Source organism: Mus caroli, unplaced genomic scaffold (genome assembly GCF_978045245.1).
Source record: "Mus caroli unplaced genomic scaffold, Mus_caroli_1 scaffold_13, whole genome shotgun sequence".
In the NCBI taxonomy this organism is placed as follows: Eukaryota; Metazoa; Chordata; class Mammalia; order Rodentia; family Muridae; genus Mus; species Mus caroli.
Window position 1 is genome coordinate 16,920,631 of NW_028227268.1, and position 24,524 is coordinate 16,945,154.

General features: G+C 43.5%; 1 protein-coding gene across 7 annotated transcripts in view; it reads right to left on the reverse strand.

The window, feature by feature from the left end:
- Tlk2 (tousled like kinase 2) overlaps positions 1–23,662 on the reverse strand; it is a 99,267-nt gene extending 75,605 nt beyond the window's left edge. For 3 of the 7 annotated variants that reach the window (XM_085829484.1, XM_029483035.2, XM_021178493.3), the window contains exons 1-2: positions 22,492–22,973; positions 20,435–20,517 (exon numbers count right to left, since the gene is read on the reverse strand). In XM_085829484.1, coding sequence (XP_085685610.1) covers positions 20,435–20,515 — 81 coding nt within the window. In that variant the 5' untranslated portion in view covers positions 20,516–20,517; positions 22,492–22,973. Of the gene's footprint in view, positions 1–20,434; positions 20,518–22,057; positions 22,154–22,491; positions 22,974–23,642 lie in introns of those variants that run through there. The other 4 variants (XM_021178491.3, XM_021178490.2, XM_021178492.3 and 1 more) reach the window with 4 other exon arrangements.
- Between the last annotated feature and the right edge of the window lie 862 nt (positions 23,663–24,524).

The following is a 24,524-nucleotide window of genomic DNA, read 5'->3' on the forward strand; positions in this document are numbered from 1 at the left end:
CCACAACAGAAAGAGAAAACACACACACACACACACACACACGCGCGCGCGCGCGCACACACATTTTTGTGCTCATGATATTCACATTTTTACACACAAAATTAATGATTAAGTTGATTCTAAAATGTAGAGGCAGAAGTTAGGAGTGTTGCTTAGTAGTAAAGGTGGAAGCCCTAGGTTTAATTTCCAGAGCTGAATGTAAATAAAAAATAAATACTGGTATTTCATATGGGGTTGTAAGGGACCAGACCAGACAAAACAACTTGTGAAAGAACAAAGTAAAAGGAATCACATTCCCTGACACCAAGACTTTCTCTAAAGCAACAGCAGCAACAGTACTAGTACTAACAGTATTAACTAGTGTTAACTGATCAGTGGGTGGAACTGAGGGTGACTCTTGGCAAACACTGTAACTGTGACCAACTGATTCTTGAGAAAGGTGCTAGAACCACTCAGTGAAGAAAAGTCTTTTCAGCAAATGGTGCCAGGAAGTTGGCTAGCCAACGGCAAACCAGCTGAGTTGGGCCCTGTAAAAAGCTGTATATTAGGCAAGTGCTTTATCACTGAACCATGCTCCCAGCATGAACTACCTTTAATATCATCATTGCAAATCAATTCCCCCAAGATTGCAATAAGACCACATCTACTTTATCATGAAATAGTCTTCATTTCCTAAAGGAAACTATAAAGCCAAACAGTGATGCTTCTGTACTCTCTACAGTCACGAAGCAGAAACAAGGGTGATGAGTGTAACATGAGCTTGGATTACATAGTGAGCTATAACTAATCTTGCCTACACAGCAAGACCGTGTGTAGAGAGGAGAGGAGAGGAGAGGGGAGGGGAGGGGAGGGGAGGAGAGGAGAGGAGAGGGGAGGGGAGGGGAGGGGAGGAGAGGAGAGGAGAGGAGTAGGACGGGAGGGGAGGGGAGAGGAGAGGAGAGGAGTAGGAGGGGAGGGGAGGGGAGGGGAGGGGAGGGGAGGGGAGGGGAGGGGGAAGAAAGGGAGTGATTGAAGAAAGGTGAGCTGAATAAGGACCCCCACTGGCTCATGTATTTGAATGATTCTCATCATCAGGGAGTGGTACTGTTTGAAGATTAAGAGGCATGCCCTTATTCAGAATCAGTCAGTCAGTCAGTCTCTCCCTCCCTCCCTTCCTCCCTCCCTCTCCACCTCTCTGCTTTCAGATCAGGATGCAGCTCTCAGCTATTGTTCTAGCACTATGCCTGTCACCATGCTCCTTGCCATGATAATAACAGACGACCCTCTGAAGCTGTAAGCCCCCAGTTAAATGCTTTCTTATAGAGCTGTTGTGGTCACAGTGTCTTCACTGCGATAGATCAGTGACTAAGATGGGGACAAAGGTGACAGTAAGAGTGGTGAACATAGATAAGAGGATTAAAAAGTTTTTTTTAGCAATTACAATGAAAATAATTACAGATAGATAGTGGTAGATATACTGTACTGTTTGAAATAGCATGTGTACATAACCAAAAGTTTAAAAAGATTAAGAATTAGTTAATCTTGTCTCATCTTCTTCAAGTATAGCATCTCATATCATTATAAATTCCCTGGATTAAGTTTAATGAATGAGGAGAATGAGATACACGTCCTGTTCTAAAGCAGCTTACTGTCTAGTAAAACTAACCAAGGCTTACGGGCAAAATTTATGTGCTAAGTTTTAAAAGTGTCCCTGTCATTAAAACAACTATGACAAAATGAAAATTGAACTAGATTACTATAATCTAAAGGCACGCTAAGTATCAACATCTAACTCTGTTTTCACCTTGGTACAGCATCTGCTTAGGCTGCACAAAGCCCAAGGTTTGATTACCCTGTACTGTCTCACTCCCACAAAAGCAAAATTAAACAGCTATAAAAAACATTACTAGGGCTGGAGAGACGGCTCAGCAGTTAGAAGCCCTTGTTGCTCTTACAGAGGACCCAGTTCTAGTTCACAACTCGCACTCTTGGTAGCTCACAACTCAGGGAATCTGGCGCCCTCTTCTGGCCTCTGCAGACACTGCACAAGCAGTGCACAGATAACACGTGCTGGCAAAACACCCAAACACATAAAATAAAAATAAAGGGAAAAAACAAACATTAATAAGGATCCATGAGACACTTTGATGAATTAAGGCACTTGCTGTGCTGGCCTGGTGATCTAAATTAGATCCCCCAAGCCCACATGTAAGAAAACTGACTCCCCAAAATTGTAAACACACACAGACACACACACACACAGAATGACACCAGTTCCCATACATACACATGCAAAAACACTGCTGGGACAAAAGCATAAACTGTATATGAAGAGATTTTCAGTAAATTTTGCGCATTCAAGGCTAACTTGCCGATATAGTTTTGACCAGATAGTACTAAACGCTTCAAAGAATCAAAAAAAAAAAAAACCACATAATTTTATATTATGTATTTTTTTGATCACACTACAATGTTGTTTCTAGAATTATAAAGCTACTGGGCAATGAGATGTGCAGTAAGCAGAGGCACTTGCAGTGTGAGTCTGGTGAGTGAAGTAGACCCTGTGTGGACGGAGAGAACCAATTTCAAAATTTGTCCTCTGACCTCTACATACATGCTATGGTACACATTCACACATACATTAATGGGTATACCCACACAAACGGATTTTTAACTTTTAATTAAAAACTAAAGTATAGGGGCTGGATAAATAGTTCACCAGTTTAAGTGCACTTCGGCTCTTGCAGAGGACCTGAGTTTAGTTCCCAATACCCATGTCAGACAGCTCACAACCACGTATGACTCCAGCTCCAGGGGATCTAATGCCTTCTTCTGACTCCTATAGGCACTTGTGTCATACAGTCACATGGATACACATACATACAAATGAATAAAAGCTTTTTTAAAACTATAAAGTTATTGAATAAGGCAATGATAGAGTGCCTGCCTAGAATTCATGAGGCCCTAAGCCTAATTCTTAAGTACAGTGAAAAGCCATCATTCATTTACTGGAACAAAGAAATAATCAACATTCATGTAGCACTTGCACAAACAAGCCATTCCACTTAGAGCTCTTTATTTAGAGCTATATATTGATAAAGATACAGTTGCTGAAAAACAAACCCACATAAAGATTTCCAATTGAGGGCTAGGGACATGGCTCTATGGTTAAGCACTGGCTGCTCTTCCAGAGGTCCTGAGTTTGAGTCCCAGCAACCGCATGGTAGCTCATAACTATCTGTAATGAGAAACAGTACTGTCTTATGGCTTACAGGTATACATGCAGGCAGAATATTGCATGTATATTAAATAAATAAATCTTAAAAAATAAAAAGATGTCCACTTGATTTCTGAGAAAGGTGCAAGAGCAATTCAGGTTGAAAATTAAAGTCTTGCAGGGTGTGGTGGCGCACGCCTTTAATCCCAGCAGGAGGCAGAGGCAGGCGGATTTCTGAGTTTGAGGCCAGCCTGGTCTACAAAGTGAGTTCCAGGACAGCCAGGGCTACACAGAGAAACCCTGTCTTGAAAAACCAAAAAAAAAAAAAAAAGAAGAAGAAGAAAAGAAAATTAAAGTCTTTCAGTAAATGGCCCTGAAATTAATTTTACACATTAACTCAAAAGAAATCAATGAAGATAGAAAACAACTTAAAGGCGATCACTGATAAGGGTTCTGAGGGAGAGGCCATAAGCGTTTAATTACAAAGAAGCATCAAGAAACTCTGTGCTGACCACAGTTCTGCATTTTGATCTGGATGGTCACAAAAGCTACTAAAGCAAATTAAACTGTTTAGAAACATGCCAACATGCCTTTGCAAGTACATGTATGTGCACACAAAAGATACCTGAATAATCTACTCTGACAAAATTCTGACTAGGCTGGAGGTGTGGTTCAGTAGCAGTGAGAGATGAGTGCTCACGAGGCCCCTGTGTTTAAGCCTCAACACCACAAAGAAAGTGTTAAAGAATATATGTGCAGCAATCTCAGTTTTCTGGTTCTTATAATACATTCATAGTTCATAATGTGAACGGGGTAGGAAGGGATGCCTGAATAGAAGCTCCCTATATCTTTACATTTTAATTAATGTAGTTTGTGTATGAATGTTGTCTGCGTGTCTGTGTACCACGTGCACGCATCCAAAGCAAGAGAGGCTTTGGATCCTAGACAGACACCTGGACAGACCGTCAGGTGCTGGGAACTGAACCTGAGGTGCCCTAACTGCTGAGATATCTGAGATCTTCAGCCCCTTCTTACATCGATATATTTACCACTTCCCATGAGTCTATAATGAAGTTTATAGTCTTTCGGGTTTATGTATTGAAACCCTTACCAATCCTCAGCACCTCTGAAAGTATTTAGCCACAGGAAGTTTTCAAAATAATTAAATTTGAAATTTTTAAATTACATTTATTTGTGGGGGAGGGTACTCATGCATGCATGCATGATATATATATATATATATATATATATATATATAGAGAGAGAGAGAGAGAGAGAGAGAGAGAGAGAGACAGAGGCAGAGCTCTCGAGAGCGCACCTTTGGAGCTTAGATGACAACTTAGTGGAGTTGCTTCTGTCCTACTATGTGGGTCCCAAGGATAAAACTCAGGACTTCAGTTTCAGTAGCAAGTCCCAGTCCTTGTTGAACCACCTAAATCATATTTGGATTATATTTGAATGGGGTCATTAGAATGGGCCTAATGCAACTAGCCCAGTGTCTCAGGACACTGAGACAGAGGAAGAGGAAAGGCAGGCAAGTGTGTGTGGAACCCACATAAATGCACAGCAAGAAGGCAGCTTCCTAGAACCCAAGAAGAGAGAGTGCAGAAACCACAACCTAACAGTGCCTTGCTCCTGACTTCAAGCCTCCAAAATTGTAAAACGGTGTTTCTATTACAGAAGCCACAGTCTGTATTATGATAGCCTTATGAAACTAATATATAACCTTGTGAAGTAGCTGCTATTATTTGTACTTATGGATGAAGGGAACAAAGGGATTTTAAGAGTTATTAACCCACCTCAGGTCACACAGCTTTTACTAAGGTCTGGGATAAGGAGACTTCATGTGTTTCTGACCATTCAGCTTAGTTCACAGGCTGCTAGAACAGCTAAGATTAGAGAATGCAATGAATGTAGGGTGTCAGGCTCTGCTTCATCTATGGTATTCTCTGGGGTAGGGGAGTATGCCATGTGGGAGGACCAAGCTCGCTGTGGGCAGCACCACCCCTGGGCTGATGGTCCTAGATGCTATAAGGAAGCAAATTGAGCAAGCCAGCAAATAGCATTCCTCCATGGCCTTTGCATCAGTTTGTTTTTTTTTTTTTTAAAGATTTATTTATTATTATATCTAAGTACACTGTAGCTGTCTTCAGAAGAGGGTGTCAGATCTCATTACAGATGGTTGGGAGCCACCATGTGGTTGCTGAGATTTGAACTCAGGGCCTTTGGAAGAGCAGTCAGTGCTCTTACCCGCTGAACCACCTCTCCAGCCCTCTCCATCAGTTCTTGCTGAGTTTTTGCCCTTGATTTCCCTGGACAATGGACAATGGACAACAAGCAATAAGATGAAATAAACCCTTTCTTCTCCAGGTTGTTTTCATGTTTTATCAGAGTGATAGAAACTTTAACTACGAAAAGTCTACTCATCAAGCCCTTTTATTTGTATATTTTTTTAAGTTTTTTTTAAATTACTTATTTATTTGTGTGAGTATACACCATGTAAGTTGCAGGTACTCACAGAAGCCAAAAGAGGGCAGTGGCACAATTCCCCTCAAGTTGGAGTTATAAGCAGTTGTGTGTAAGACACACAATCTAAGTGTTGGAATGGAGGTCTGGTCTTCTGAAAGAGAAGCAAGCCCTCTTTAACTGCTGATAAAATTCCAGCATTGTCTGGTCTTTTTATAAGAGAATCTAATTATACTAATACATAAAGGAGGCCTCTTAGTACAAATTTATAAAACACAAGATTTATTAATTTTATTACTATTACTACTACACCACTACTACCACTGACAGAGTTTCACTGTGACAGCGTAGGCCTGACATTAAATTCTAGACCCTCTAGCCTCAGCCTGGGCTGAGGTCACAAAATATTTAATACCATACCCAGCTTCTCAATTACCCTTTTTCAAAACAAAACAGGCTGTATGGCAGCCCTGGTTTTCCTTGAACTCACTCCTCCCTGGTCCAGGCTGACCTTGAACTTACAAAAAGTGCCACCACATCTGGCTTTCAATTTCCTTTTAAAGGCTTTAGCTCTTTTGTTTGGTTTTTTTTTTTTGCTTTATCCTTACATTCTCTGGGGGGGCAGGAGCACTGGAAAGATGGCTTGGCTTCATTAGGAGCTCAAACTTCCCATGCAGAGCACCAGTAGTTGGTTTCCACACTCACTGCAGGTGGCTCACAACCACTTGTCAACTCCAGCTCCAGGAGATCTGATACCCTTCTCTTTACTTTTCAAGGATACCTTCATTCACATGCACATCCCAACACATAAACACATACATACATATAATTAAAAATAAAACTAAATTAAATCTTAGTTCTTCTATAAGTGCATTTATTTTGTGTGTTATTTGCAGGTGTAAGCATTATGTGTAACATTGAAGATAGATGGTCAGAGGGAAACTTGTCCCACCCTGGATGTGAAATCCAGGCTTGATAGCAAGGGCCCATGCTCTGTGTTTTAAGATAGGGTCTGGCTATAAATAGGGTTATACATACTTATTTTCTAGCTTATTTATACCAATTCTTAACTTTTGCGTGTTTTTTGTTGTTTTGTTTTGTTTTTGAGATGACGCCTCAAAATATAACCCTGGCTGGTCTAGAATTAAGCTTAGCTGCCTGCCTCTGCCTCCTGAGTGTGAGTCACCATATTCAACGCTCTGTGATGTATCTGTCTGGACTGTCCTACTCCTAGCTCCAGGCAGAGTCTTAGATCGCTGACTTTAATGTTGGGAATGGTGGTACATGCCTTGGAAAGCTGAAGTAAAAATTTTAAGTTTGAAGCCAGCCTGAGCTATACAGAAAAGCACTGTCTTAAAACTAACATAAAACAAATTTGTAATACAAACTGTATGGGTTAAAACAGAGTGGATTTCCTATATACAATCTGCAGTTGCAGCTGCTTAGTCTATTCTGACAGGGTTTTTATGTTTGTTTTAAAGGTGTATTTATTTATTTTATATGAGTATTCTATCACTCTCTTCAGACACACCAGAAGAAGGCATCAGATCCCATTGCAGATGGTTGTGAGCCACCATGTGGTTGCTGATAATTGAACTCAAAACCTCTGGAAGAGCAGTCAGTGCTTTTAACTGCTTAGCCATCATTCCAGCCCCTTGTCTGACAGTTTTGGTCCTTTTGGTTTTTGTCTATTTTTTTAAAAAACAGGGTCATATGTGGCCTAGGCTGGCCTCAAAACTGACAATTCTCCTATCTCTGCTTCCCAAATGCTAGAAACACAGGAGCCCCACCCTGACCCTTGGTTTTGAGACAGGGTCTCGAGCCCAGGCTGATCTTGAACTCCCTACATAGCTGAAGATGAGTTTATACTTCTGAAGGCCCTGCCACCATGCCCAGTTTTTGTGGTGCTGGGACTCAAACTGAGGGTACTTCATGCATTCTAGGTAGGCACTCTACCAACTGAATAAAATCTCCAGCCTCTCCTACCACTGTCTTTTTATATTATCCTTTTAAATTTTATTTTATGTGTGTGAATACTTTGAATGCATGAATGTCCATGTACCATATGCATGCCCAGTGCCCTAGGAGTCCAGAAGAGAGCACTGGATCCCTTGGAACTGGAGTTACAAACTGCTAGGTGCTAGGAATTGAACCAAGGTCCTCTGTAGAAACAGCAAGTACTCATTGCCACTGCTCTGAGCCATTTCTCCAGTTCCCTGGCACTCTCACTAGACATGTAGTATAACTACTTCTTCTGGGCTTGTCATGACTTCTGCTAACACAAAACACAGTACATGTGGTCATACTTGCATCTTAACAGAAATCTGACAGAATCAAAGATGAATCAGGTACTAGTTCCATGAGCTGTCATCTTTCTTCACAGGGCATGAGGTGATATGGTCTACCAGGAGAGCAAGCATATTCTGAAAATGGCCTAAGTTCTAAAGAAAATACTATAACCTCTGAAACAGTCCATTGTAAGAAAGCTATGGCAGCAGCTATGTGACACCTGCTATTAGTAATCAGATACAAACACAACTGAGGCTGAGCTGTCTACCTAGAGCAGCAATTCTCAACTTGTGGGTTCCAACACCTTTGGCAAACTGCAATCTCCAAAAATATTTACATTATGATTCATGACAGTAGCAAAATTACAGTTATGGAGTAGCAATGAGAATAATGTTATGGTTGGGGATCACCACAACATGTGGAACTGTATTAAAAGGACACAGCATTAGGAAGGTGAGAACCACTGGGCTAGAAGGAACTTGCCTGTATAAGGGAAGAATTACAATGATGAACAGACAGTGGCAAGCTTTTTCCATCTCAGCCTCTGATTGGGAAGGAAAAGTGACTAGTAGAAAGGGGGAAATGGAGGTGCTGGCTTAGGGTTTTTTTCCCCCTAGATTTTAAAAAGCTTGTATGTCAGTGGTGCCTTTAATCCTAGCACTTGGGAGGCAGAGACAGGCGGATTTCTGAGTTCGAGGCCAGCCTGGTCTACAGAGTGAGTTCCAGGACAGCCAGGGCTACCCAGAGAAACCCTGTCTTGAAAAACAAACAAACAAACAAAAAAAAAAAAAGCTTCTATGTGTGTGCTTCAGCCTGAATGAATGCATTCAGAAGGTTCCATGTACAGGAGCTTTCTGAGACTAAAAGAGGAAGGTGCATCCTCCAGCACTAGAGTTACAGGGAGTTGCAAGCTGTCATGTGGACTCTGGCTCCTCAGTAACAATTGTAAGCACTTTTAACCAATGAACTATCTTATCTCTCTAATCCAGGCTTGCCAGTTTTATGGAAGAACAAGAGAAATCAGACAAGGAACTAACTTGTCTAGGTCACCCAAAGAGTCAAAGTCTGTGTCAAAAGTTGGTGGGGGAGAGGGGAAGACTCATGTACAGCCAGAGCACAGTTAGATTCTCTGCTTCTAAATTTCTAGAAAGCTAAGAAAAACTGAACAGTTCATGTAAGAGGTGAATGAGGACCGCAGGATATCTTGCTATAAAGCTCCACTACCCCTGCTGTGAAAAGACATTAACCTGGATGAAGGCGGGATCCATCCTAGCTACTCCCCTAATGACATGGTCAAGGCCAAGACTGACTACCTCACACAGGGATCCTATGCTAAAATACAGATTTGTACAAAAGAAGGTGGCACATGCTTTTAATCGCAACAGTTGGAAAACAGAGACAGGAGGATATCTGTGATTTAAGAGGCCAGCCTGTTCTCACAGAGCAAGTTCTAGGCCAGCTGAGACTATATACTAAGGCCTTGTCTCCCCCTCCCCTCCAACCCCACAAATCAGATCTGTTGGTCATATTAACACGTGAAAACACTTGGGCCTTAGTGACCAGGACACACTTAGCTCCAAGACAACCTACTTAGAGACCCTGTCTCAAAAACCAAACAAACAACCCTCCCAACGCAAACACAAAACCAAACAGGTATACTAGGTGTGGTCTTTCTGCCTGGGCTCCCTTTGTGTACCATTACTGGAAAGCTTCATCTAAGGATGCAAGCTGTAAGCAGACTTGAGGGGCTGGGTGAAATGAGACCAACCCTACAGAAGCAGAACTAATTCACCCTGCTCAAGCCCTTTCAATAGCCAAGTAGCGGCCCACACTCATACTGCTGTAACTTTCTGACAGAACTGGTACTAGCTATGGGATCCTTCTGATCCACATTTCTTGCAGTTTATAGCAGTTTACAGCATCTAGAAGTCAGTGAAAGGCTTTCTCCTCCATTTAGTGGCATTAACTTTGCCTGTGGCTAACGTTCTCATTACTAGTAGCTCAATGTTTTCTTCCTCCATCCAGTCATCTACTTTTAGCTATGACTTTGCTTTCCACAAATTTACTTTTGTTCAACTATGGTCTGAAAATACTAAATGGAAAAGTCCAAAAATAAATAATTCTTAAGTTTTAAATTGTATGTTGTTATGAGCAACCATGGGAGCCCGTCCGTCCTACCTCACGTGTGAACGGCCCTGTGTCCTGGCGGGGAGCAGTCTGACTGCTGACAGCCTGCAGTGCTCCTGCTTATTACTCAGTTTACTTACTGCCTCCAAACCCCAGAGTAGTGATGCTGCCAAGCTGGGGCGTGACAAAGAGAAGCTGTAAAATGTCTTGTTTAAGTGAAAGGGTAAAAGTTCTTAAGTTAATACAGAAAGGAAAAAAAAACGTGTATGCTGAACTTGCTAAGATTTATATGCTGAGATTGCCAGGATGAATCTTCTATGAAGGTGTGAAAAAGGTAAAATAAGAAAAAGTTAGGAGTTACAGAGACAAAGTTTGGAGCTGTGACGAAAGGATGGACCATCTAGAGACTGCCATATCCGGGGATCCATCCCATAATCAGCTTCCAAACGCTGACACCATTGCATACACTAGCAAGATTTTGCTGAAAGGACCCTGATATAGCTGTTTCTCTTCTTGTGAGACTAGGCCGGGGCCTAACAAACACAGAAGTGGATGCTCACAGTCAGCTATTGGATGGATCACAGGGCCCCCAATGGAGAAGCTAGAGAAAGTAACCAAGGAGCTAAAGGGATCTGCAACCCAATAGGTGGAACAACAATATGAATTAACCAGTACCCCGGAGCTCTTGACTCTAGCTGTATATGTATCAAAAGATGGCCTAGTTGGCCATCACTGGAAAGAGAGGCCCATTGGACACGCAAACTTTATATGCCCCAGTACAGGGGAATGCCAGGGCCAAAAAGTGGGAGTGGGTGGGTAGGGGAGTGGGGGGGAGGGTATGGGGGACTTTTGGGATAGCATTGGAAATGTAAATGAGGGAAATACCTAATAAAAATATTTTTTAAAAATTAATTAATTAATTAAAAAAAAAAGAAAAAGTTAATTTTTTTGTTCTCACACCTGAACTACAAGAATTATCAGCCACAGTGACAGTTTACACTGGTGAGCCTATGTATAGGAAAACATTGTGTATTGTCTATGCACATAAAGTTTATCACTGTCTGTGGTTTCTCAAATCCACTAGAGGCATTTGCCCCTGTGGGTAAGGTAGAACCTCTGTAGACTAATTTCCTAGGATGTTAGCTTTATTGTTAAACAATGGGTCAAATAGATCTATTATATAAGTCACTCTTGGGTATGAAGTGTCATTTCTCTCAGTTATTTCTGCTATGGAATATTCATGAGGTAAGAATGAATTCTGAGCCAGCTACAGTATTCCATGCCTTCAATCCCAGCCAGAGATCCCAGCAGCTGGATCTCTGTTAATATGAAGCTAAAGTTTGGTTTACATTGAGAGTTCCAAGCCAGCCAAGGCTAGACAACAAGAAAAGAATAAATTTTGTTGGTCTGTAAAATTTTAGAGAGCTACAGTTACTGCAGCCTCTCCAGAAGCCTGAAGAACACTAAAAGCCCATGGTGTAAACTGTGTGAGACAAATGAAGTGCATCGGGCCATCAGGGTGAGGATGAGCACGCTGACTGCGGGGCCAACCTGCTGTCCTGCATAGCACATTCTACATCTTTTATTTCAGCCATTTTCTTAGAGCAAGGAATGTAAATCAATGGTCTTCATTCCCAGCACTGCAATAAAGAACTAGAGAAGGGCTGCAGCAGCATTTCTCAACCTGTGGACTTCAACCCCGTTGGGGTCAGATGACTCTTTTCACATGGTCACCTAAGACCATGGAAAAAAGATGTTTACATTACGATTCCAAAAGTAGCAATATTACAGTTATAAAGTAGTATCAAAAATAATGTTATGGTTGGGGTCACCACAACATGAGAAGCTGTATAAAGAAAGAGTCCCAGCATTACAAAAGTTGAGAATCACTGGGCTCACTTAAGTATATGAGCCAGAGACAAATGCCACTAACTCATGTATGGCACTCTTCTGTCTCACTCAATACACCGAGGTAAAAAAGACTTGGAGGCTGGAGAAAACAGCTTAGAGGTTAAGAGCTCAGAAGTGCTCTTATTGAGGGTCAGGTTCAATTCCCAACACCCATGTCAGGCATGCCACCTCTAATAGTAGTAACACTTGTGGGCACCTGCACACGTGTGTGCACACACACACGCACGCGCAAACACACACACACACACATTTATTTTTAAACTAAAGAAAAAAATGGATACTGGTTGTCTATCTACAATGAGTGCTGTACAGCCTGGGTTTTGAGATAGGGTCTCACTGTCTTTTCAAGATCTTAGGTTGGTCTAAAAGAGGGCAAAGATGTTACCATGAGCCTTTGATAAGCCACATATTGCAATTTCTGTGAGAATCAGTAATAAGAGTAAAGAGGATAGAAGACTTTCAAAGTAGAAGGGGCATGAGAGCCACTAAAGCAAAAGTACTGCCCTACAAAAGTACTGTGCATTTTCATAACGTCTGTGTGTGGCACCTGAGACTGTGGAGCCCTGTCAGGAGCCACTTCTCAGCTGACATATTGGGAAAGGGGAATGCTTATGCTCTCCAATGTTGCTCAGAAGGAAATCTTCAACACTTCTTTGATTTTAACTAAGTGATAGGAAATCCTGCTTAGAATCTTATGCCATAAATAATGACAACTTGAGCTAGGCGGTGGTGGGGCACCTCTTTAATCCCAGCACTTGGGAGTCAGAGGCAGAAGGATCTCTTTGAGTTTAAGGCCAGCCTGGTCAACAGAGTGAATTCCAGCAAGACAATCAGGGCTACACACAGAGAAACCCTCTCTGGAAAAAAAAGGGCGGTGGGGTGGAAGAAGAAATAGTTCATCAGTTAAGAGCAGTGTTGCTCTTGCAGAGGACCCAGGTTCAGGTCCTAGCACCCATATGGTGCTCATAACCACCCATAACTCCAGTTCCAGGGGATCAGATGCCTTCTGATCTGAGGACACCAAGAGTGGACATGGTTCACAGACAAGCAAACAAACACTAATACACATTAAATTTAAAAGATAAATAATTTTTTAAAAAAGGGAAGAGGGAATCGGGTAAAGAACTCGAGGAGGGGAGACCAGGAAGGGGGAAACTTTTGGAATGTAGATAAATAAAATAATTTAATTTAAAAAAAGTAGCAAAAGGAAAAAGTTCTTGTAATGCTGAGAATTTATTATCATTTGGATCAAAACGATTTCCCCAAACCATGTGTTAAAAGCCTGGTACCCAATTCAGCCATGTTCAGAGGTGGGGCTTCAGAAAGTGAGTGAATCAAAAGAGTTCTGACATCATTTATAGATGGGAGTTCTTTTCTTTAGTGTTATTTACTTATTTGTGTGTGTGCGCGCGGTTTTTAATCACTGATGGTTTCTTTTTTTTTTTTTTTTTTTTTTTTTGGTTTTTCGAGACAGGGTTTCTCTGTGCAGCCCTGGCTGTCCTGGAACTCACTCTGTAGACCAGGCTGGCCTTGAACTCAGAAATCCGCCTGCCTCTGCCTCCTGAGTGCTAGGATTAAAGGCGTGCGCCACCACGCCCGGCTCACTGATGGTTTCTTAACTTGCAGGCTCTTAGGAGGTGACAGAAAATTAGGGTACTTAGAGGAAGGGAGTGGGCTCATGGTATTATGCCTCTTGGGGACTGTGTCTTGTCCCTGGACCTTTCCTTGCTCTGCTCCAAGCCCTCTCTACCATGATGTTGTCTGTCTGTCTCACTATAAGCCAAGGAACAACAGAGCCAAGAAGTCAAAGAAAACAGTAAACAGAAATAACTGTTTCCTTAAGTTGGTTTTTTTGTTTTGTTTTGTTTTCGAGACAGGGTTTCTCTGTATAGCCCTGGCTGTCCTGGAACTCACTTTGTAGACCAGGCTGGCCTCGAACTCAGAAATCCTCCTGCCTCTGCCTCCCGAGTGCTGGGATTAAAGGAGTGCGCCACCACGCCCGGCTAAGTTGGTTTTTATAGGTATTCTGTCACAACAATGTGAAACTAACAAACCCAGGGCTTACACACATGACAGACAAGTATCCTACCGCATTCTTTCTTTTCTTTGAGATAAGGTCCAGGCTTTTTTTTTCCTCTATAGCCATGGATAACCCTAAATTTCTGATTCTCTGTCTCTGGCTAGGATGACAGACCTATGTTACCTTGTCTGGTTTATGAGGGTGCTGAAGGTTGAACCTAGAGCCTCATGAATGGGAGGCAGTAGGCAAGAATTCTACCAATTCAGCTACATTTCAAGCTCCTCAAAATGTTCCATCTTTGTGACTTTTTTTTAGATATGCCTTTAAGTTATAGATACATTTAGTATATATTTTGTAAGTGTAATGTTACAAAAACCACGCCCATAATATATCTACAACTTCCAGTTTCAATTTCTTTAAAAAGTAAAATGAAAACTTTAAAAACACCTGCCAAAGACCTAACATTCTTCCATATAGTTTAAAAAAAAAAAGGTGCAATGGGGGAGGAAAATGAATAGGAACAAAGTATAACAGCATTCATGGAGAGAACTGCTGTAATTAAACTCATCACCGTGTAAGCCAACTCTTGCATGTATACATGTATACCTCCTATTGACACCTTAAATTTAGTCTCTCAAGGGCAGTTAATCTAGTTTTCAAAGAAATAAAAATTCTTTCATTTTGCAATCATTTCATTGTTTATACAAGTCGATATTCTGTAACTACAAAGCACACTGTAATAAAGTGGTCCTTAGCAAGTCTATATCTCAACCTGTGGGAGTGACATAGTGTTGACAATGCAGCTTGCAAAAAGAGAACGGAGAGTGTCTGTTAATTCAATGACTTAAGTACAGATTTGCTAAACAACATGTGTTATAAAAGATAAAAGCCTGTTATACCTGGGAGATACACACATACACACACACACACACACAATTTTTTATATCTGATATAACTAAGGGGCCAGGGAAATAGATCATCAGGCAAAGGTACTTGGTCCCAAACCTAATGACCTTAATTCAATCCCTGCAATCTACATGGTAAATAGAGAGAACCAATTCCTACAAGTTGTCCTCTCATCTCCACAAGTGTGAAACAGCACTTGTACCAACTCCCAAAAGAAATAAAATTTATAAAAAATTTAAGTATATCCAACTAGGTATAAACAATAGCACAAGCAAGGCTGGAATTCCACCCCCCTTCCATCTCCAGAATCAAGGACAATGCACATTTAAATTGCTACAGAGGAGCAGAGGAAGGAATAAACTGTAACAAGTCTTGATTGAAAACAAGACAGTAAGTTTTATATTATGAAAAGTAAATTATCTAGTCCTTAAAGAAAGAGATCCTGAACTAGACATAGTGTTGATGCCTTTAATCCCAGTACTCAAGAGGCAGTGGCAGGGCTGGAGAGATGGTGCTCTTCCAGAGGTCGTGAGTTCAATTCCCAGCAACCACATGGTGACTCACAACCATCTGTAATGGGAATTTGATGCCTTCTTCTGGTGTGTCTGGAGACAGTAACAGTGTACTCATATACATAAAATAAATAAATAAACCTTTAAAAAAAAAAAGCAGCAGCGGCAGCAGCAGCAGCAGTGGCAGGTGGATCTCTGTGAATTCAAGGCCAGCCGGTCTATATATTGAGTACCAAGACAGCCAGGGCTGCCTGAAACCCTGTCTCAAACTACACACACACAGAAAGAGATATTGGGCTGGAGAGATGGACTGAAGTTTCTTCAGAGGACCTAAGTTCAGTTTCTAGCACCCACATGGCAGTTCACAAAGGCCTGTAACCCAGCTCAGGGATCCAACACCCCTTTTCTGGCTTCTTTGAGTACTACACACATGTGGTGCACAAATATATATGCAGGCAAAACACATATATAAAGACAAATAAATATTAGGGAAAAAAGACAGAGTTTAAAAAAATTGCTTGCTGAGTGCTGGTAGTACATGCCTTTAATCCCAGTACTCAAGAGGCAGGCAGACTTCTGAGTTCAAGGCCTGCCTTGAACATAGTGAGTTCCAGAACAGTAGGAATACATGGGGAAACCCTGCCTGGAAAAAACAAACAAACAGCTAGCTTAACTATTAGGTGAGAAAGTTTACCACCCAGTTCAATCTCATCTCCTCAACCTTGTAAAGGGTTGTTTCCAGCTCTGACTACAAAGTGGCAGCCACAGCAGAAGCGTGTGCTCCGCAGGCTCCTTGCTGTGCATGGTGCATCTTTTCCCTATTACCAACTCAGAAGGATAAAAACCATCTTAAACCTTTTAAACAAAAACTACATAAAGCATCCCAAACCAATTAGTTCTGGTTTAATGATTATTAAATAAACCTATTAACATAGAGAAAATTAATGTATTCGTGTGCTATGCAGGAACAAAAAAATTGTGAAATTAAAAGCCAAAATATAAATAAGCATTTGAATGTAAGTAGTAAATATGGTTTGGCCATTTTGTCTTAACCATTGTGAGTATAATGAATTTTCGGTGTGAAAAAGCAGAAGCAATACGGTAGAAGCCCTGCAATAACCAGAACATTCAAAGACTGCAACCACTTCCAGCACTCTTGTCCATTTGGAAAGAATCCACAACGGCTCTGACTGCCTTCCTACTATGGGCATCCGAAAGTGTCCTGAGCACTTAGGACAAACTCAGGAGATCACACAGATCTCACTAGATGGCACCATCACAGGCAAGTCACTGTGGACCAGCAAAGGTGGAAACTTATCTCCATCTTAACAAACTGAAAGCTGTCAACAGTGCCATCCTTACTGGGAAAACATGACCCACAACACATCAAGTAAAACCAGAAAAGGAGTCTCACAAAAAGCATCCTTTCTACCCAATACCACTGTCCTCATTCCAATAGGTGACCCATGAGATATAATGTCTAGCCCTAACCATAACAGAAAGAGTAATTATAAGACTATCTCAAAAAAATGTTATATATAAAAAAAGAGTAGCTTGGGCTGCAGAGATGGCTCAGCCAGTGGTTGGGAGCACTAACTGCTCTTCCAGAGGCCCTGAGTTCAACTCCCAGTAACTACCTGGTGGCTCACAACCATCTGTAATGGATGCCCTCTTCTGGTGTGTCTGAGGAGAGCAATGGTGTAGTCATATACATAAAATAAATAAGTAAATCATTTAGCAAGGAAATGATAGCACACACCTTTAATCCCAATTCTTAGGAGGCTAGAAGCAGGAATCTCTCTATGAGTTGGACCGCAGCCTGATCTACAGAGTGAGTTATAGGACAGCCAGGGCTACACAGAAAGACTCTAACCCAAAAACAAAACAAAACAAAATAAAACTTCCTTTCCTTTACCTGTCTGCAAATAATGCAGTAACTTACTTTTCTTTCAATTCTTTGCTAAAGAAATCAATTTTCCCCTGATCACTAAATAATGCATTTATTAAAATAAATATACTTACCATGATAGACATGTTAAAATGCGTAATTAATGGCATAGAAGCAACTTAGAATTTATGAACTTTCTAACAGTATTAAAGTTTGAGGTCTGGGGTTTGCTTGTTTTTAGAGACGGCTTACCGTGTGGTCCAAGCTGGTCTCTAACGTAGGACCCTACTACCTCAGCTTCCCAAATGTACACTGAAATTTTCCTATAACTTAGTTACATGATCTTGAGTCTAAGCAGTAAAACTAAAATGTCATTCGTTCCCATCACTTGGACCTATTTTACCAAAAGCACACTTTAATAGAGCTATTCTGTAGTTACATACAAAGGAAAGAAGCCCAACAAGATGAGTAAAATGGACAACAGTGATGGCACACCCCTTTAATCCTAGCACTCAGGAGGCAGAAGCAAGGCAGATTTCTTAAGTTCAAGGCCAGCCTACAGAGTGAGTTCTAGGACCGGCGGGCTATACAAAAGACCCTGTCTCAAACAAACAAACAAGATTAGGAAAATTAACTATAAGCAGTTTGAATATAAACTTTCGTAGTAGGAAACTATGTGAATAGATTTAATTATGAGTCTTAGCTGGACACACCTATAATTCCAGCACTTTGAAAGAAACAAAAGGACCATGAGTTTAAGACCAGCCTCAATTAAGTTCCAGGCCAGTCTAAGCTGCATAATAAGATCCTATCTCTAAAATAAAGTAGTTAAAGGCATGAGTTTTATGCAGAATTGCCAAGGGAAAAGACATCAGTGTATTCCCCAACACTCAAGACGCTAAGGTGGGAAGATCACTGGTTCAATGTCTGCCTGGGCTATAGAGCAAGTTCAAAGCTATCCTGGAAAAGACTCTATCTTAATAAAAAAATTAAAACAAGGGATGGAGAGATGGCTCAGTGGTTAAGAGCACCAACTGCTCTTCTGAAAGTCCTGAGTTCAAATCCCAGCGACCACATGGTGGCTCACGACCATCCGTAATGAGATCCAACGCCCTCTTCTGGTGCATCTGAAGACAGCTACAGTGTACTTAGATATAATAATAAATAAATCTTTAAAAAAAAATTAAGAAGGGCTGGATGGGTGTAGTGACACATGCCTTTCATCCTAGCACCTGAGTAGTAGGGCTACAAAGTGAGACCATTTTAAAAAACAAAAACCCCACCAAAACCCCAAGTGACTAGACATATAAAGTAAGGTTCAATGGTAAGGTGCTTGCCTAGCAAGTGCAGGTCTTGGGTTTGACCCTTTATACCACAAACATCAATCAGTCAATGGTTATAAACAAGACCTAGTACAGTTACTCACACCTATAGCCCCAGCACCTAGGAAACTGAGATGGGAAGAACAAGGATTCTAGGCCAGGCTAAAGAAACGTGTCATCATTGGACCAGATATTGACTTAGTATTCAAATAGCACAGCATACTTCTTTCAAAGTACTCAAAATATTCAAAGGCTACATCCTTTGAACAAATAATGTATGTCTACTTGTTTATCTTCAGTATGTAACGATCAGAGGTACAGTGGCTCTAAAGTGCCATCAAAGTCAGTTAATAGAGTAGCTGAAGAAACAAAGCATTATTCATGAACATAATGTACATCGGGTATGGCGGTGGACACCTGTGTTCCCAGCACTCACCAGCCTGAGACAGGGCAATCACAAATCACTGACCAACCTAGGTTACACATTTTAAAAACAAAACAAAAGTTAAAGAACTACCAAAGCGCAAGACGGAGGTTATTATCAACAACACGTATACAATGCCCAGTGTACTGTAGGTACTATGTACTTTTCGAGTAAATAAAAACTACCAAGTTAAGCCAGGCGTGGTAGCACACACCTTTAATCCCAGCATTTGGGAGGCAGAGGCAGTCAGATTTCTGAGTTCGAGGCCAGCCTGGTCTACAGAGTGAGTTCCAGGACAGCCAGGGCTACAGGGCTACACAGAGAAACCCCGTCTTGAAAAACCAAAAAAAAAAAAAAAAAAAAAAAAAACCAAAAAAAAAAAAAAAACCTACCAAGTTATTCCAGCTTACTAAAATTGTGTGACTTCAAAGAAACTAGGTTTTCCAAGCATAATAAACCTAACATACTCCTCCTCGAGGAAACAACTAGCCAGAGCATGAAATTAATATCATATTCCTGTAAGATATAGCATTTTTTGAAAAAGACAGGAATCCATTATGTGTATTATACATCAAAATGCAGACATGACTTATCGCACACTCAAATAATAAGACAACCTTGGATCATTGGGCAAAGCTTTTAAATAAAACATTATTGACAGACATAAACAATGCACTAAAACCATCCTGTGAGAACAGAGGGGTAAACAGGCAGGTACGGAAAAACCCGGAAGGCCAGAATAGTGTTATCTTATCAACATCCCACCTGCCCAGTGATGTGGGCTTGATTTCAGTTTACACTTCCACAAAATGGCAACAGTGAGAGGCTAGACAGGCAGTGCAGGAGAGAAGAGCACAGGGCTCTCAGAGGACCCACGTGGCAGTTCACCCATCTAAACCCAGTTCCAGAGCATGTGATGCCCCCTTCTGGCCTCTGCAGGCACCAAACATGCACACCAAGTACATACATACTCAGATGCAGGCAAATACTCATAAAATAAGTAAATTAATTAAAAGAAGAAAAACACTAGTAGAAATTAAGAAGAATGAAAAGGCAGTCTAGGCAATGCCTTTTTCTTCCTGAGTGGCTGAGAAGTTTTAACGGACAATGAAACAGAATCTAGATCCATATCCTAACAGTATCCTTGCAGCAAGCCCCTCAGGAAAGCGCTGCCCTTAATAGAAGCACATTCTCCCAACAAACACTTAAATATACTACAGGAATAACTGGCAGACTTTCAAAGTTCACTGGACCACGTGACAAATCTCCCCTGCAACCTATCAGTCTGTTCTCTAGCACAGAAACTCTTCTGCTCAACTCCTAATTGTGCTGAAGTTATCCTCTCAAATGCTCATTATCGCTCAATAACTCACCTTACTTACACCAACTCCAGTGAACCTGGCCTCTAGTAATTCCTGCCTTCGTGGGTCCAGGCTATGCAGTTCTTCCATCATTTCTACAGAAAAAGAAAGAGGGACAAGAAGCCATGAAAAACTAACTGAAAAGAAGAAAGTTTTGTGTATAACAAAACACACAGTAATTTTGTAAACTTCAAGGAAATACACATTCAAGTGCTATAGTCATCAAAGTTATCTGATGTCATCAACAGTTATCTAAGATTCCGTAGCATTTCAAGTTCTCACCTATGAGGGTCGTTTCTACTTTTCCTGAATTCTAATTTGGTCTTTATGGGGGGAGGGAGGTATGGAAGCCTACCCCCATAATAATCCTAACATTCAAGAGGTATAAGTAGCAGACAGACACAAATTTAAGGGCAGCCTGGTCTACACACAGCAAACTCAAGACCACCTAGGGCTACATAATGAGACCCTGTCTCATTAAAAAAATTACAAAAGAAATAAAAAGAAATAAACTCTTCATATAAACTCTGTAAAAGTTAAGCAGAAGGGTATAACAAGGGCAAACTTACAAATAGAAAACTCCTGTCAGATACCTTTCAATCTAAGTATTTCTAGAGATTTCTTTCCCAAACACATAAGAACTAGTTAAGCTAAAAATATGAGTCATTTAATAATTTCAAGTGAATCCAGAGTGAATCAGAAGCTGCAAATAACATCAAGAAGCCCTACTGTATATAGCTCCTTTCTCTGAATAGCTCACAGTAGCTAATGAAAAATGGAATTCTTTCATGGTAAATGTAATGTAGAACCCAAGATAAACCATCAACCTACATTCACTCAGGAAATTGATATAACTGTAACAATTCCTTTACAAAATCTTTTTCTGACCACTCCTTGGAACAGTAGGTTTCTCTCCACTCTGGGTATCTGCTTTTAGCACTCCTCCCAAACAGGGAGGAGCAGGAGGGCACCATTTTTAAACTCTTTTCCTGACCAATTAATGTAGATGCTATGAGCAAGTTTATCCATCCGATGGGAGAGAGTACTCTTGTATCATCCATCAAAAAGTTCTTCAATATTGAGAGTAGAAAAAGAGTGTGCATCATAACATAGGGACCCTTCAAACATTCTAGTATTCCAGAGTTACTGGAGACACTCCTGGAGTGATTGGCAGAAATTTGTATTAAAGTTCACTGAAAACAGGAATCAAACCACCTCTGCAATCTAACAGCTCCATAATTTCCAGTAACATCCCCTACACCCGTCCTAACTTTCATTTCCCTTCCTGGACTGAATGCCTGGAGCAAAGATGAAAAGGTGACGAATTCAAGTTTCACTCACACACACAAGTAAGGAATTAGGAAACTGTTAGAATGGTAGAAAGGCATCTTTAAAAAAAAAAAAAAAAAGACCGAGAAGAAAACCGAGTTTTCCCTAAGTAGGTAGGTGGCCTTGCTCGCCACTTGTCCTGCCCTAATAATCGAGGTCGGAATGGCAGAGGTTACAATGCAGTCTCTCCCCAATCCCAAGGTCTCTGGAAACATTTCCCAACCCACCATCCCCAGGCCTGGCCCAGAAAATGAGGCCCTAGCAGTTACCCCATTTAATGTCAACTCATGATCAGAAAATACCCACCCCATCTCTTTCCAGACGGGCTTTGGACCGGGATCCTCCCAGTGGCCCCAAGCCGGGAAGCAGGACCGATGGGGCCTGGTCCCGGCGCCCCTCGCCGGCTCCAAACTTTCCCCAACTCCGGGCCCACCTGTCACGGACGGAGCGAGGGACAGCTCTCGGGGGCGCCCCGTAGGCTGCCGAGGCCTCCGTCTCCCCGGAGTCGCCTCTCCCGGCAGGCCGACCGCCACACTCCCAGGCCTGGGCCTGGTCCATCTTCGGCCCGGCCCCTCGGCGACCCCGCAGCCCTCGGGGAGCACCTCCCGCCTCGGCGCCCAGGAGCTGCGGCACGACGCCGGCCCGGGTGGCAGCCTCCTCGGGGCCTGGAGGGGGGCCCCCGGGACGGTTAATACCCCAGGCCCCGGCGCCCTTCCACGTCCAGGGGCTGAGCTTCTCACCTGCCGCCGCTGCCGCTCCACTCTCCTCTCGGGAGGGGCCCCGACCCGACCCGGCTGCTGACCGCTCCGCTCTCCCCCTGGGCAGGCCCGGGGCGGAGCCGGGGCCTCTCCTGAGCGCCGCAACCCCCCGCCCGGGCAGCCGCCGGCGGCGCCGGGCTCCACGACAGGGCGGGCGGGGGAGGGGGGCCACGGAGGCCGCAGATCCCCGAGCTCGCGTACGGAGCCAGGCGGCTGACGCGGGCCCGGGCCCGGGCGGCCGCCGGGGGGCGCGGGGCCGGCCTCCTGGCGCCGGACAAAGGCCAAGGGAGGCGCAGAAGGGTCTGGGTCGGGCCGAGAAGTGGGGGCCCGCTCGGCTGGGGGCCACTCGGGTGCGGCGCGGAGGGCGGGATGGGGGGGTCGGAACCGCTAGTGCCCAGGACCCGCCTCCGGCCCCTTAATCCGGATCGGTTCGGTCCGGATTAGTAGTGATCGGTGTAAACACACTAGTGAAACCGCGTGTTTCCTCGCGAGATTTGCACGGCTGGGAGGCACGGGGGGGGGGTGTTCCTGGGGTGGGGGGGAGGTAGTGCCGGCCGTGGGGGAGGGGACGGGAAAGGTGTTGGGGGGAGGGTCGCTGCTGCCCCCGGAGCTCCGCCTCCTCCAATCAGCAGCCGCGCTGACGGGCAGGGGTTAACCAGGGGACCCCGCACCGGCGGAACAGGCCGCGCCTGACAGGGCTGCTGAGGGCGGGCGGCTGGTGGCGCTTGAGGCCCCGCCTGCGACGTGAGGGGCGGTTGGTCGGCTCGGGGGCGCCGGGTAAGCGGCCGGGTCCGGAGCCTTGGGAGCCCGCCTTTGTGGAGACAGAGCCGGAGGCCGACGGTTGGGCTGCGCCTCAGGCCGCCGAGCAGCGTCGGAGCGGCGACCCGGCGGGGCTGCCGCGCTCGCCCTGCCTCTCTACACACATTTTTTTGGGTGAGGAGAGAGGTTGCTCTGACCAGCGATGGATCCGAGGAGAGTGCCCGGGAGCGGGGCAAGGGGGTGTCACTGAGTTCGCGGTGCCCACCCGATGTCCGCCGGCCCGCCATCCCCCCGCAGCCACCGTCCACGTCCCCAGACCCCACGCCACGCCACAGGCACGGAAAGCCGGCCGGCCGCTCTCGTCTTCCACGTACCTGACTGACCCGGCGTCTCCAGGGACAAAGATGTCCTGGGATCACAGCCGAGCCCTCACCAGCATGCCCCCCTCCTGAGCGGAGGTCGCTACCCGCCCCCCGGGGAACTCTCTCAAAGCACCTAGTGGGAGGTTCCATCTCAACCTCCGGTGACAAGATGGCCCTCCTGGGGTGCTGGGGGTCTGAGGGTAAACGCCCGAAGGGAAAAACAGGCCAGCTCTTCAGAGTGTCTGTCTGCTGAGAGGGTGAGCGCCTGCGACAGGAGGGCTTTCCTGCATGGGAAAGGGTTCCACCTCTGACCCCAGCGCCAAAGGGGGAAAAAGTCACTTTCTTCACCTAGTCTCACGAGCCAAGACACGGACTTCAAAGTGACGACTCAGCTCTTTGTTTTCTTCTGATGCTTCCTTGACCAGATGTCTGAACGTGTCTGAAGGACTACAAGGGAATCACAAGAGAAACATTCAAGCTTTTACACAGCCGGCTTGAACTTTTCCAGGCGTTGGCAAGTACTCCAAAGTAGAATTCTGTTATTTCTTATTAATTTTTCCACATATTGACTGGACAGAGACCTGCCAAATGGGCAAAGGATGATAATAATTCCTTTTTGTATGTTCTCCATCCTTCAGACCTCAAGTAGAAAAACTCAAATTGGGAGTCATCTTCCAGATCCCAGACTGCTTGGAAAGATGAACGTTTTGAAGGGAAGAGGGGAAGAGCAAGTCAGGAGCAAAGGATAGGGAAAGGGGGCAAGGAGGAGCCCCCAGAATGCAGTCAGTCTCAAGCATGAAAATGATGGAGAACCAAAGGATAGTGCACTGTGGCTCCTCAAGTCTGCACAGTGGGAAAACAAAGTTCTTTGATTATAGTGAGATCAAGAAAATA